Below are 14,723 nucleotides of genomic sequence, written 5' to 3'. Positions count from 1 at the left end.
CCCAATCTGTGAATTCTTCCCCTCCCCGAGGTGTGCACATTTTCAAAATGGGGCCAAGCCCCACCCACCATCTTGTTGCAGGCATCCTGCCTACCGGAATATAGCCGAGTAGAACGTTTAATATTCCAGTTTGTATTTTGGGGATCGTTCCGGCAAAGCTTTGAGTAGGTGTGCTTACGGGGCTTGAAGGTTACGCTCTCCAAGCTGGTGCCTGGTGGCCTGTGGGGTCTCTGAGCTGTGGTGCAGGCATGGTGGTTTCCTTTGGTGGTTCAACTGGACTTTTCTTTCTGCTGCTTAAAGATGCAGCTTTGCTCTCTTGTGCCCATTCCCATTGCATCCGTACACTCCGCATTTGACATTAGATATTGTGCGGGCTACACTCCTTAGTTTCCCCTCTACTGCCTGCTCTTCCTCAGCAGCAGCAATGTGTCTCTGTTCAACATTTTTGCTGGTTTCCTTCCCAGTGTGGCTGCTTCATCTTCTACAAGAGTTCTGCAAACAGAGGCAAGACACTGGCAAGTATCTCTGAAGGACTTGTAAGGGTGGCAATGAGGGTATGCACAGATCCATTTCATCGCTGGGGGCGGAGGGGAGACAGAATATCTTCCCATCCAACAAAACAGGGGGGCTCTTACCCCATCCTGACAAGGGCAAGCCCTTGGCCTTGTCATACCCTTCGAAAAAACTAAGGGGCACCTTGCAAGAAACCGGAGATGGTATCTGCTGCTCTGTCCGAGTTTAACATTTGCATATCATTTGCATATCAATTGGGTGTCCTAGTTTTAAGACTACTCCCTTTGCCAAGAAAAGCATACACGCCTCACTACAACCTACACATTGTATTACAGACGGTTACAAATATGGAGATCAATTCCACCAAGAGGTGCAAATTGACATCTGATGGACAAAGTATGTTTCAACACCCGACATTATACCCATGGACTAGAACTGAACTGGGGTGTAGAGAGAAGACATGAGGGAGCTACAATATATACAACATAAAAACAGGTCCCCTTTACTCACAGCAACCACAAATTCAAACAAAGATAAATCAAATCTGCTCCAACAGTAAAACACATTAAAAAAAGAAGTGTGCTTTCCAAATTAATGAAAATGTGTGACTGTCTGTACAGAGGGAGCTAAAATGGAATTGTTTTTCAAGGGGCAGTGAACTTGTGTGCTTCAATATCACGAATGATCATTTGAAATTGTCCAGCGTCATTCCATGAGCTCTGGCAAATTCCATCAGCTACCATTCTGGAAGCCTAATATATAAGCTTGTACCACATGTTGGCTACACTTTTGTACTGTTTGTGATCAAGAAAACAACGGCAACAATACAAAATGAAATACATATCGGAACTATTAAAAGAAAAGGCATTGGAGGAGTTAAGATTCAAACCCAGTTCTTAAGGCAGCTCTCTTTTCAGGGGTGAGGAGGCATATATTATCACTTCACTACCAGTGCCGTACTTGTGAAACTGTAACAAGCGTGTAAAATCAATTTGATTTGCATTTAGTGCCACACCACAGAGAAAGTGGAGAGGTTTTGCTAAGTTTTTCTTAAGCATCCTGGTAAAGGGGAAACAAATTCCCTAAAGGCAGCTCACTGGGACAAAAGGTCTCGTATGGGGGAAAAGGGATGCATCTCATTTCGTACAATATCACAAATGTCAATGACAAGCACTGTACTGGAGACTAGGGAGCTTGAACTTGTTGATTAGGGACATTAGACAGTGACTTTAGTTCCTTTGTAAAGTAATCCCCATTTCAACCTTCTTGGTTATACCTCCAACCTGACACTATTTGGTTCAGTAGTCCCTTTGAGTTGTAGTGATATACCCCAGACCCTGTGAGAGTTCGCCCCATCACATTTACCACCAAGGCACCATACCACCACCAGAGACATGGGATCCCGCATGGGACCATAAGCAAGACTGCCCTTTAACTGAACACCATAGAGTATCTGAGCACTTCTCAACGTCCTGCCCCAGTTTTAACATACACCAGCAGGGTCTTTAGTTCCCATGGTTTACAGACGGTTTTAACATTTCCATTGTGGGGGCAATACAATGCACAAAAACCTCCTGAGAAAGAACATAACCAGAACCACTTTGAATGCTCCGGCAAACTCACACATAACACTGAGTACCATTAAATTGGATATTAACGCACCTATGTATAATAGCTTGTACAAGAAGGAAGACTTAAGTGCTATTTGAAATGGGATATTATATTATCATGGTTTTGTGTCAGAACCAAACTAGAGTCATTCTGGCACCCTCGGCATTTGGCTTTTTAAAGTTTCTGGATCCAGTATGCACATGTAGATATTTCAAGAGATGAGCAACCTGTGGGAGGAAGAAATCCCTTAGAATGCAATTTCACTATAGAACGCAGTAACAGGTCTGTTTGTAAAAGTACTCTAAGAACAAACTCTAGCGAACACAAACATTTTCTGATGATTGCAAATGTATGACAAATAGGAATTCTGGATGGATCTGATTTTGTGAAACTAATACACAGACAAAAAAATACATTGCATCTATAATGGTATAAATGCAAGTTATTGGTATAACTTGAGTTCTTACTTTCTGCGCATTGGACACTCTCTCAGGAAGTGCCCAATTTTGCCACAGATCCTACAACATCGATCATTGGGAGCCAGCTCTCCTTCAGTCAAAACTTCTGGGTCAAAGAAGTACTCCTAAAACAGCAAGCACAACCATTTAACAAAGAAATTACTCAAGCGTACAGTAACTATTTAATGTTCTACTAACAATAGTTGAAAGGATTTCTTTTTTAAGGCATTTCTATGGGCATCAGAGTAAAAAAAAAAAGAATTCTGTTTATCTTCACCTTTTTGTTAAGCATTCCAACCATTCACTTAACTTCAGTTCAGCAACCATCTTAATATAGAAAGTACACCCTACCACTATACCTTTTTGAGGTCAAACAACATGAAGTATCTTACCATGGGCTATGCATTAAAGCACAATGCATGTCCTCTTGAGTTAACCCATGCAACTCAAAGCTAAATACTTTGTTTTTCTCTTATATACAGGACATATTTGTCTAGACCTCTCCATTTTGATAAACTCCACATATACAAATGAAGAAATGGGCATACAAACTGAGCAGGGAAGATACATGGGCAAACAGATGCTCAGATGCACAGAGACAAAGTCAGTCAGACACAGGCATGCAGAGGCACAGACAGCCACACGTGGGAATGCCGACACAGGCAGGCAGCCAGAAATGGGTGTACGCAAGACACAGGCAGGGAGCCAGATACAGGCGTGTGCAGGACATAGGCAGGGAATCAGACAAGGGGGAGGGCAGGAGTGGGCTACGACACAGGCTGGGAGTCTGCAGAGAGACATGGCACAAGTTAGACAGGGGTTTGCAGAGAAACAGTTACGATGAGACATGGGCCCAAAGTGACACCAACATGGAAAGAGACACAACCAAACACCACTGCACAGATGCACTGGCTGCCAGAAAGCAGCAGGCACAAATATGAGCCACCAGACACTAGTACCCACAAACAGAAGCAGAAGTGGAAAGGGCAGACACAGAAGGGTGCACACAATCTAACTAGGAATATGCTCGCACAAAGACACACAGAGACAAACAGTGGTTGTATGGTTGTACCATTTATTTAAATGCAGCCTTGTATGTGTACTTGGTGATCCATAATTTACTTCTTATACTCAATTTGTTGCATGTCTGGTGTGTTCCTCGGTGCCACAGAATTAAAGTCATCGGGGTTCTGTATGACTGCAGATGAGTGGTGCAGTTCACATAGACTGAACTGAATGCGTAAACAGTGCTGAATGCTTAATTGATACATGCTAAGTTTGTTGTGCAACACACTGGGGACATCAACAAGTGTCTGTATTTCCACTGTATGATGCAACAGAACCCTGAGCTATTCAATGGGAACTTGTTTTTTGTATTTGGCAGGTGAGCTCTTCTTGCACTGGGTGGGATTGCATTCCCCTGAGAAAATAGAAATGCAGGCACTATAGAGGAGTAAGTTATTTGTTAAATTGACAAATCAACATGCATTATATTATTGTGATGGAAGGAGAGAACACCATTCACACTGGGGTATACTCCCCAGCCCCCCAGTTTCTCAGCAAAACACACAAAAACATTAAATTGTATGTCTACTAAGGCAAGGATACTACAATGTGGTGTCAACTAAATGAGTTTGTGGCTATATTTTGACAAAGAAGGGACGAAATAGCAACGAAAAGCCTTTGCTCTAAATAACTTAATTTAATAATTGAATCAATGACCACTCAGTAACACTTTTTCTCCTCTCCCACAACTACACTTGAGGGGTGCGAGCTTCCATTGCTTACGTTAGATGATCATTTGTTTTGGCACTTTCATTGCGTAAGCCACCTAATCGCTAAAACTTTGGTACTGTAAATGTAAAAAGAAAGGAGAAATGTGAATTTGGAAGCAGTGGATGGCGTTGGCATGGCAACTTGCCGATTCAGGACTATAAAATGGCCGAAGCACCAGACGGCCCTTCCCCAACTCGCTCTCGTGTGCCGGCACTGCTGCTGTTGCCCGGGGAGCTGTATGTACTCCCAAAGTAGGAGCAAAATGACTGCACTTAACTAGATGCCCATTATATTTTCATTTGTATGCACCAATGCTTTTTGTCAGATGAACTGTCGGGAAGGCAACGCCGGCCACCCCACAAGGCCACCACCTAAGGCCAAGAGAGATGGCCCACAGAGTCACTGCCTGTCTGGCCGGGGCACCCACAGAAGAGCAGACTGATCCTGCTAAACCCAGCTGCTCTGCAATTGCTGCAGGGAACGTAGTCCCACTGAATCATACATCGATCTATGCGCCAGGGACCAGAGTCCCATTCTATCGAAATATGGAATGGAAGAATAAGATGGCCGCCGCCATAACTGGAGCTCTGTTGAGCTCCATCGCCCAGCATGGCACCAGCAATCTCCTGATTGGCCACAACTGACCTTTACCCACCAGCCAGCACGAAGCCAGAAGGCGAAGCCGGCTACCCCAAAAGGCCACCACCTAAGGCCAAGCGAGATGGCCCACAGTGCCTCTGGCCGGGCCGCAACCCATAAGATGCCCTGGTGCCCAAGGCTCAGCCTGTCAAGACTGCCTCCTCCAAAGGTAAGCCTGCAGACGGGCCCCTATCTGATACCTCTACCATTACTCATGCCTGCTGTGTGTACAGTACTGCCAATCACATCTCCCAAAAATCCCTCACGTCCTGCTCCCAGAGCCTCACACCAAACAGGTCCCTTTATCACGCTGCATAAGGCTAGTAACATGCACACACTCCATAGCACTGCAGTGTGCATTTGCATGGTCCCACGAGAGGATCAGATGTCCATCTGGCCGAAATCACAATCAGCAATCAATCGTACACTCAAGCCTTCAGGGAAAGCATCCGCTTCCTTGCTATTCCTTTACGGAATACCTGACACGACTCACATGTTATCTGCAAGGTTAGGGCTCCTCCCCCACTTTCACCAAAGCACCACGTGGCCTCTCCAATGCCCGACAGGGACAGACAGTGAGTGGATCTCTGATACTACTTCAGATTACACCACCTGTCCACTCAAGCCCCCCACCCTCCACAACTCCTCCAGCGTCCACTATCAGGGAGAGTGGACCCTGGTCCACGGCCACCATACATGATAGAAATTAAAGAATGGGATCCAGAGGAACCAGGGTACCTCAGCTAATCCACTTTATTAGCATCAGGCTGAGGAACCAGAAACTAATTGTATTGACAACACCAGTGTACAGTGTGACACAAGGCTCCACCTCGCAGCTGCCTACAGTACTATCAGAGGACATTTAAGCACCAACCCACCCTAGCCCAGGCTCTAACCCCCAACACCACCTTCATGTACAATGCTTCCCTCAGACACGCTCCCACGTTCACTAGTCCACCAATCCACAAACACTAAAATCCCTCCACCAACCACTACACTCCCTAATACCATCAGAGCTACCACAATCCCAGTCCAAGCTCACCTCAAAGGTGCCCTCACAAATGCAAGGTCTATTCCAGCCCATGCGCTAGATATAGATGACCTGATCTTAACACATCATCTCGATCTGCTAGCCATTTCTGAATCTTGGCTGCACGCAGCTTCAGGCCCAGCATTGTCTCTTGCCATGCCATATGGCTACCGTATCCGGAGATCTGACAGACTAGACTCCAGAGGAGGCGGCGTTGCCCTCATCTTTAAAACCCCCCTCCAAACCAGACAAATTGACACCTCAACAGAGGGCAACTATTATGTGCTCTCTGTCCAACTATCTACATAAGCCCAATGACACCCTCAATATCGATGTAATTTATCGCCCCCAGGCCCACTGGCATCCTTCAAGGAGCTTCTACACCTTAGGGGAGAACATCAAACCCTCCACTAGAACCATCCTGCTTGGTTATTTAAATCTAAGTCTGAACGACCGGGCCAACTTGAATGCAACATCCTTGGCTAATGCCCTCGGCTTCCAACACTGTGTGACAACCCCCACCCACATCAAAGGTCATACACTGGACTGGATTACGGACCTCATTAGCCAGGCCACCATCTCAGACTACTTAACCTGTCCCTGGTCAAACGACCACACTGCGACATTCGCCTTCCCGCCGTCTAAGCAGTCCCCCCCCTCGCTCCTCTCCCACCCACCTGCTCCAGAAGCTCATGTAAGCTGACTATTCAATAATGTTAACACTTCTTCTTTAGAAGACAGGCTTTATTTTCACTGACCTCTCGACTCGGATGTTCCCCTTAATCACTTTGTTTACATTTTTTCATACAGGTTTTACTTTTCCTATTCTGCTCTTCTTTTCAGAGAGTCCCAAGGGAACAAGCAAAGTTCCTGCTGCGACTGATCAGGTAAGTTGAATCTGGGTGTGTTGTATTGTGCTGTGCTTAAATACTTAGCCCACAACATGGCGCGCACAACTTGGCCGCATGTGCTCCCTCGATCGTAGGTCCATGCATCCTTTTCCGTTCCCCCTCCTGCGTTTCCGTTTCTTCCTCTAAAATCTCAACCGTTCCGTCTTTAATTTATTGTGTGCTATTCTGACACTGGCTCGTGCTCCACTGTTTTTCTGGCATTACTTTGCATTGCCTGCATTATTCTTCTAGGTTCCTGTTGTGTTCTGTGCTTTGACTGTATTGACTTGGTGTTTGCTCTCTACAGTTCTTGATATTGTGTTGTCATCTGCGGTTTGTGGCATCACTTTGCAATTGCCTGCATTCTTCACTTGCAGGTTCCCTGCAGACCTCCGTGTTTTGCTTTTGGTCCGGTATTGCATCTGCTTTCTTTATTTCCAGGTTCCCCGTTGTGCTTTGGCTTGGCTCTGTACTACATCAGCATTCTCTACTTCTAGGTTCCCTGTTGTGCTCTTTTCTTTCGGATGGTTCTGTACTGCATCCTATTAGTAGGTCCATTTTTGGTTCTTTGTTGTGAGTCCCCCCCCCCTTCGTGTCCCCCCCTGTGCCGCCTCCTGTCTGCCCCCTGCCTGTGTGACCTCCCCTCCCCCATGCCCTGCTTGGGCTCCTCTCTGCCTACCCCCTCCCGATTTCCTCCCTGCACCCCCTATGGTGCTCTCGGTCTCACCTATCTTTTCTAACAGCTTTTCTATCTACTATCCTCTCCCTCTCACTAAGTCTGGCAGGAAGTAGCTCAAAAGGGACATCCTAATCTCCAACCCAGGCCTCCCCATCGCCGATACCTATACCAGTGCTTCCTCTAGACAGACCCTTACTAACATACTCTTTGTTGTTCCCTCTCCAGGCCTATGGACCCCCCATAAGGTTTCTGTTCTCTCTCCTTTTTCCTCTTCTCCCATTAATGGTGGAAGCCAGTGGGAGGCCCTCCTGGCCCCCTTCCACTCCTCTAAGACCATCATTAATGTCTACTTAAATAGCACTGTCTTGGTCCAGGGCCCTCAGGCCAATCTCCTCCTCTTTGATAGACGCTTCCCATGTCTTATCAACTTCCTTTTCTCTCCCGATATCCCTTCTTACCCCTCTCTGGCTCCTCTACCACCCCTCGGCACCCCCCTGCTGCTTCTCTGGCCATCCTGTTGCCTCTCTCCTCTGCCACCCCACTGGCACTCTTCTCCCTCTCTGACTACCCTGCCTTATCTTCCTTCCTCCTCTGCCCATCCTCTGGCACCTCCAACATTTGCGCAGGGTTCATCTCTGGCCTGTACACCCCTCCCCGGAAGTCCTTCAAATGTGGCAAACTGCTCCACATCGCTCTCAACCCTCGATCAGCTGTCAAACACACCTCTGACATCTGCCGTCTCCTGGAAGAGCTTGATTTGTATGTACTCGGTCTCAGAGACATTGTTCAGGGCTAGCTATGTCACGCGTTTCAACACACTCCTTACCGATGGTTACAAGATCCTCTCCGAACCCAGAACCAACCGTCCCAGTGGGGGTGTAGCCTTTATTTTCACACAGTGGATCCCTTTTTCTATCATTTCAATGCAGCATTACTCCTCCTTTGAATGCCTGGTCTGCAGGCTCTCTACATCTCCTGGCCTCTCTCTCACTTTGGCCATTATCTACAGGCCGCCTGGCCAGGTTGCACTTCTCCTCTGAGTGGGTGACCTCTCCTCCTCGCTCCTTGCCTCTACCTCTCAACTTCTCCTCCTCAGAGACTTGAACATCCAACTGGATGCTACCAACCCTTCTTCAGGACTCTTTCGCAACCTCTCTCTATTCTTCCCTCTGGCCTGACACACTGCAGGGCACACCCTGAATGTTCTGATCTTCTCAGACTTCCCCTTCTCTAACCCTCTCACCACTCCTCTCTCGGAGTGATCACCTTCTCCTTTCTTCCCACCTCTCTTTCGCTCTCTCTCTTTCATGCAGGGTGGACTCCAGCACTGCCACCTACCTTCTTAGTCATCCGACCCATGAAGCGTGAGTCAGTTGAGTCTTTCGCCGCTACTTTATCTCCTCCTGCACCCTTGGCTGACTCACACCCTGACACAGCCTCTCTAACCTTCATCTCTCTATCTCCAACACGCTGGATGTCCTTGCCCCCATCATGAGGATCCGCTTGAAGCCCAAATCCAAGTCAAACTCGGTACGATTCCAAACTCGCCACCCTTAAACACAAGTGTAGGGCGGCGGAGAGGAAGTGGAGGGCATAGGGCGTACCCCCTAACAAACTGGCCTGCCGCCTGCTATAGTCGCAGTACAGCCTCACTGTTCTCTCTAAGAAGAGAGCCTACATCCAAGCCTGCATCTCTATGGAATCTAACAACTCGGCTGACCTCTTCAAAATCTGCAAGGAGTTGGCCAATCCAGCTGCAGTCTCTACCTCTCCAGTTCCCACCCAGGCCCTCTGCAAAGCCTTGACCTCTCATTTCAGTACTAAAACTCAGGACATCCTGTCCACCCTCTCTTCCTCTACCACTCCTGGCCCGTCTGAGGCCGTCTCTCCTCCTCCTCCTTTCCCCTGTTCACCCTAACAATGTTTCTAGACAAGTCCGAACTATAAAAGTCTCGTCAAAGCAGGTCCTCCCCTGCTCATCCAGAACAATCAAGGAGCACAATCGACTCCATTGCTCCAGTCTTGGCCGATTTCTGTAATCACTCCTTTGCCACTGGAACTTTCCACTCCCCCTTAAGCACTCTCTTGTGCACCCCTTTCTAAATAAGCCCTTGCCCAATCGTTACTCTCCGGCTAACTATTGCCCGATCTCCATCACTCCTTTCCTGGGCAAACTCTTGGAAAAGCTGGCCATCTCCCAGCATAATTTACATACTGAATCTGCTGGTTGCCTCCACGACCACCAGTCTGGCTTCAGAGCTGCCAGAAGCATGGAAACTGCTCTCCTGAACACCTGTGAAGACTTGTTCCCCAATATTGACTCTAATCTCCCTTCTGCCCTCATTCTCCTCGATCTATCCTCTGTTTTTGACACAGTCAACCATGCCATCCTGCTCCATCATCTCCTCGACAACCTTGTTATTACTAATCTGGCCCTGGCCTGGTTGACCTCCTTTCTCACCGACTGACTCTCTCAGGACCAACTGGGGTCTTTACTCTCTTCTATCTCTCTACTTGCGGTGTGTTCCCCAGGGGTCTAACCCCTCTCCCTGGCTCTTCAACCACTACCTAGCACCTCTTGCCACTGCATCGCTACTTTATGCTCCAATTTTCAATGTTATGCAGATGACACTCAGCTCTCTTTCAGGCTCCCCTCAGACACCTCTGCTTCCTCTCATAGTAGACTGTCTGGCAGCAGTTCAGGAATCAATATCTCTCCCTCCCTCTCCCCCTCTCCCCCTCTCCCTCTCTCCCTCTCTCCCTCTCTCCCTCTCTCTCTCCCTCCCTCCCTCACCACCCACCCCCCCCCCAGTGTGGGCCCTCTTCCTGCTCTTTCCTTTGACGCCAAGAACGCTGGTTTCATCTTTGACTCCACCCTTTCCTTCTCTCCTCACACCTGCGACGTCTCTAAGTCAAACTATCAGCTGCACCTCCTTGGAGGTAATTCTTCCTTTTCTCACTTTCCCCCTGAAGCTCACTGCCTCCAAAGCTCTGGTCCTCTCTAGACTGGACTTTTGCAACAGCCTCTTTCTAAATCTTCCAGCCTCTACTCTTTGACCTTTACAACATATCCAGAACAGGACTGCAAGACTTGTCCTTGGCCTCAAGCCCAGGGATCGCATCTCTCCTCCGTCGCAGCCGTGATAGTTTCTTGCATTGCTAGGGTTTGTGGGTTTTCAGATATTTGAGTAGAGCAACATTCTGGAGGCTCTAAGACTGTAGGAGTACTGAAATACTGGGACTCTGAGTTTGCAGAATTCAAAGCATTTCGACCCGTGCACAATTCTCAAATGTCTACATTGGATGGTTTCACTTTTAATATCTGGCCTGTTTATTATAACATTATTTTGGCAGATGTAGTAGCTGCCATGGTTTTTGGAGAGACACCTTTTGGTATAACAGAAGCACATGTAACAACTGTTCTTATCGACATGCTATGCTGATTCTGAAAGAAAAAGTAAATAAACAACACTGGCCGTACTTATAGATGTATAAGTCAATGAAAACACTTCACTTCAATTCCACCTTAAAGCTGTGCATAAAAAGATAATAAAATAAAGTCATTCAATGTCTGCTGCACGCGTATCATCGAAGTAGCAAAGCAGCCTACCTCAGACTTCCTCACGACTTCCCGACACAAATGCGCGCATGCAATGGGCACGTTCGATTCAATTATAGGAAGTGGAAGTGAGGTAGGAGGTCTGAGAGTTGGTGTCTCTCACAAGGAAAAATAAGATCAATCCACCATGAAAATCACACTGCACAGTAGTTCACAGCCAAGATAGATACTGGGCAATAGTTCACAATTATCAGCGCCTCCTCAGACTTCCTCCCGACTTCCCGACACGAAAGCGCCTGTAAGGCCCAAGAATCAGACATGGTCCTGGACCATTCTGAGCTGAACAGGAAAAGTCTGATCCCACAGGGGATTCATGGCAGAAAACCGCAGTGGTTTTGCACCTTGTGTGCTTAGGGCGTGGTGGTAGCAGCCGCTCTGCCTCTGTGGCAACCTCTACCTTCTTCCCTTCTAGAAGCATCTACCCTGGGGTATTCCCGGGGCTGCCCGACGTCAACCGTGTGGGTTGTAGGAGGCTGAGGGAAGAAAAAAACCAAACCCTCACCGAAAGAGCAGAGGGCTGTTGCATGGCCAGACCCAGAGACTTCACCTTTGAGGATTGGAATTGAAGGGCGTCATCTGCTTTAGCCCCAAACAGGTTCTGTCCATCAAAGGACATGTCTAAAATCTTAGTCTGGACATCATGGGTGAAGCATAAGTCTTCACTCAGGAGTGATGCCCGACCACTATACCCATTGCCATGGAACAGCCTACACAATTAGCTGCGTCCAGTCCTGAATGCAGAATCAGACAAGAGCCATCTCTGACATCTGGGATCATAGGGAGGAAGCCCTCTCTCATCTCCCTCTCAGGGATGTGGTCAGCTGCATTAGCCACTGTGGACCATAGAACAAAAGAGAAGTTTGCTAAGGTACAAGAGGTATTAATTGCATTAGAGGGCGAGGCTGCCAGATGCAAAAACCTTCTTCCCCTAGGCGTCCAGTCTCTTATTCTCCCCATTAGGTGGAAGAGAAGGGCAGGTGGAAGAGAAGGGAAGGTGGACGATTTTAAGTTTGAGGTTGTGGGATGGTGCTGCCTAGCCAGCTCTCTGGTCAATCCCAGGTGCAGAGGTGGGGTTTTCCCGTTACGATTCACTCCCTTCGCTCCTGTTCCCGCCACTTGGGAGCCTGATTTGGGGTTTATTCCCTACTAGACTTGCCTTCTGAACCTTATGCGACAGTGCAGTGGTGAATTAGGAGCACTAAATCCTTATTTTCCATGTTACTTCCATTCCGGATCCATTCCAGGTGTTTGGCAGCCAGTATGCTGCTTTAATCAAAGGACTATGCTTCCCAGAATGCCTGAAACACTGCTTCATTTATACCCATGCAGGACATGGTTGCTTGGAGGACAACCATCACCTGGGTCTGGCAGGTGCAGCAAGCAGCACACTTACGGCGTGTGCTTGTTAGCCAGCTTTAAAAGTCTCTGTTCGCTTCAGACCAGTTCTGGTCGTTGATGCAGTGTTCCCGGTTGTGACCAGTCCCTTGTTCCTGATTCTTAGCTTAGTGTCTAGTTTCTATTTTCTTGTTCCCTTTTCGAATTTAGTATGCTTATTAGTAATATCTGCTTTCTGTGTTGCCTTTCTGTCTTCCTCTGTTTTGCAGTCAGAACCCCCAGTGCTTTCCTTTTTCTGTGCAGTCCTGTTTGTGTCCTTTATTCCTTGGTCTTTGCCCTCTTCTGCAGTGAAACCTTGATCCATTAGTCACTCTTCGTTTATAGATTTAGTATTTAATCCCATTTTGCCTTTCCTTCCTTGGGTGGGGATGGGGAGGTTATGTCCTTATAATTTTGTTGTGCCTGCTCCTCTTCCTTTACTTTCTCTTGGAGTCTGTTCCAGGTTTTCCCTGGCACTTCTCCCTTTGTTCCCTATTGATTATTAAGTGTGGTGTGCTGTTGTAGCCAGCTTCTGTGTAAATGGCTATATTTTTCTCACTATTCTGTAATCACTATTCCTGCGTGTCCCTTGTCAGGAGTCTCCCTTTGCTGTTATAGCCTTTCTGGGTCCCTGTTTGATCAACAGGGTTTGCGGGCTTGGTTGACATTTCAGGTGGTATTTCTCGTCCTTATGAATATGGTCTTTAAATTATCTTATACAATACAATCAAGGGGGTTGGCTCACAGACCCTGTGTTGCTTGCCCGGTATTTTGGCTTAGCGTGGACAATACCTGTAACAGCAACTGTGGGTAAGGAGCTTGACGACTATCTTCGTAATCATAAGGAGCTTCTAAGTGCTTACCCACATCCCTTTTCATATATTTGTATTCTTATCATACTCAACTTGCACATCCTGGGTTTTTATTTACATGTGTTTTGGATCCTTAGTGTATGTTGTTTGACTAAAAGCTATTCAATGTGTGATCTTGTGCACATTTACCATGCCATATTTGTCCTCTCATGACAGTTCCCACACCTCCAGTACATGGTCATCCACTGCTACACTGAATAGTAGCAGGGTTTCTCTTTTGCAGCCTTTATCCAGGATGTCCATCAAGTTCAACTGAACCTTGAGTCTGGATGGAGCAGATAGCCCCAGAGTATCAGCAACCTTAGCCATCAGTCTCTAGAAGGATGCCTGAGACTTACCAGGGGTGGGAGCTGGAATAATAGCCATTTCAGGGAAGGTGTCCAGACCACTGGCCTCCAGAAGAACTGAGGCAAGCCCCTAAAGATCTGAGAACAAGTAAACAATTATTTGTACCCTTACTCGTAGAAAATTCTTTAAGCAGAAACCAACTACCGGGGGGCACAGATACAGATTTTTAGGTCTGCCCAGAGGATTTTCAAAGGTTGGTCTCGTGTCTCATTTATGTATCACATGTCTCATATGATTAGAAAATAAATAATTATTTCCTAACACTTTAATATACCAACACAGTGAGTGGTTATTAGTTTCAGATTCACTCCTTGGATCTCTTACTTAGGAGACCAACCTTTGAAAATCCTCTGGACAGGCCTAAAAATCTGTATCTGTCCCCCCTAGTATTTGGTTTCTGCTTAAAGAGTTTTCCACTAGTAAGGGTACAAATAATTGTTTACATGTTCTTCCCCTTGGCTCAGTACCCTTCCTAAATTAGGCCGCTCCCTATTACCCTTCAGGGTTTTTTGTTACCTAAAGATCTAAGGCCAGCCCTGGGACGTCTCCATCCTCAATATAGAACGCCTCTGGGAAGTGTTTCTTCTCTGGAGACGGAGACCAAAGGTTGTAAACCAAAGCGCACCTGGGCCACCCTCTTCTTCGTAGATGTCAAACATCTTCGACATGAAGGACTTGAAAGGGAGAGGAGCATATTCCAGAAGGGCTCCAACGCAAAGGGCGGAGGTCAGAGCTGGAGTCAAGATTTCAACGCCCAAAGGCAGAGCCTGATTGTGCTGGAGTACTTTGTCCCTTTAGGGGTCCAGGACGGAGCTCATCAGCATGCAGATGTGATCCCCAGTGGGTTCCCTGGTCGGTCCCAGAAGATGTGGTGGGTCCAGCAGCGCGGAGGCCATTGTGGCTGACGTCACTGG

At 47.2% G+C, this 14,723-nt stretch overlaps 1 protein-coding gene across 3 annotated transcripts in view; it reads right to left on the bottom strand.

The window, feature by feature from the left end:
* TUT7 (terminal uridylyl transferase 7) overlaps positions 1-14,723 on the bottom strand; it is a 2,420,963-nt gene that overhangs the window by 440,647 nt on the left and 1,965,593 nt on the right. For all 3 annotated transcript variants that reach the window (XM_069625717.1, XM_069625718.1, XM_069625719.1), the window contains one exon: positions 2,592-2,707. In XM_069625717.1, coding sequence (XP_069481818.1) covers positions 2,592-2,707 — 116 coding nt within the window. The remainder of the gene's footprint in view (positions 1-2,591; positions 2,708-14,723) is intronic.

The sequence above is a fragment of the Ambystoma mexicanum genome, chromosome 6p, assembly GCF_040938575.1.
Source record: "Ambystoma mexicanum isolate Mex_15411 chromosome 6p, UKY_AmexF1_1, whole genome shotgun sequence".
Lineage (NCBI taxonomy): Eukaryota > Metazoa > Chordata > Amphibia > Caudata > Ambystomatidae > Ambystoma > Ambystoma mexicanum.
This window is presented reverse-complemented; position numbering and strand designations above follow the sequence as displayed.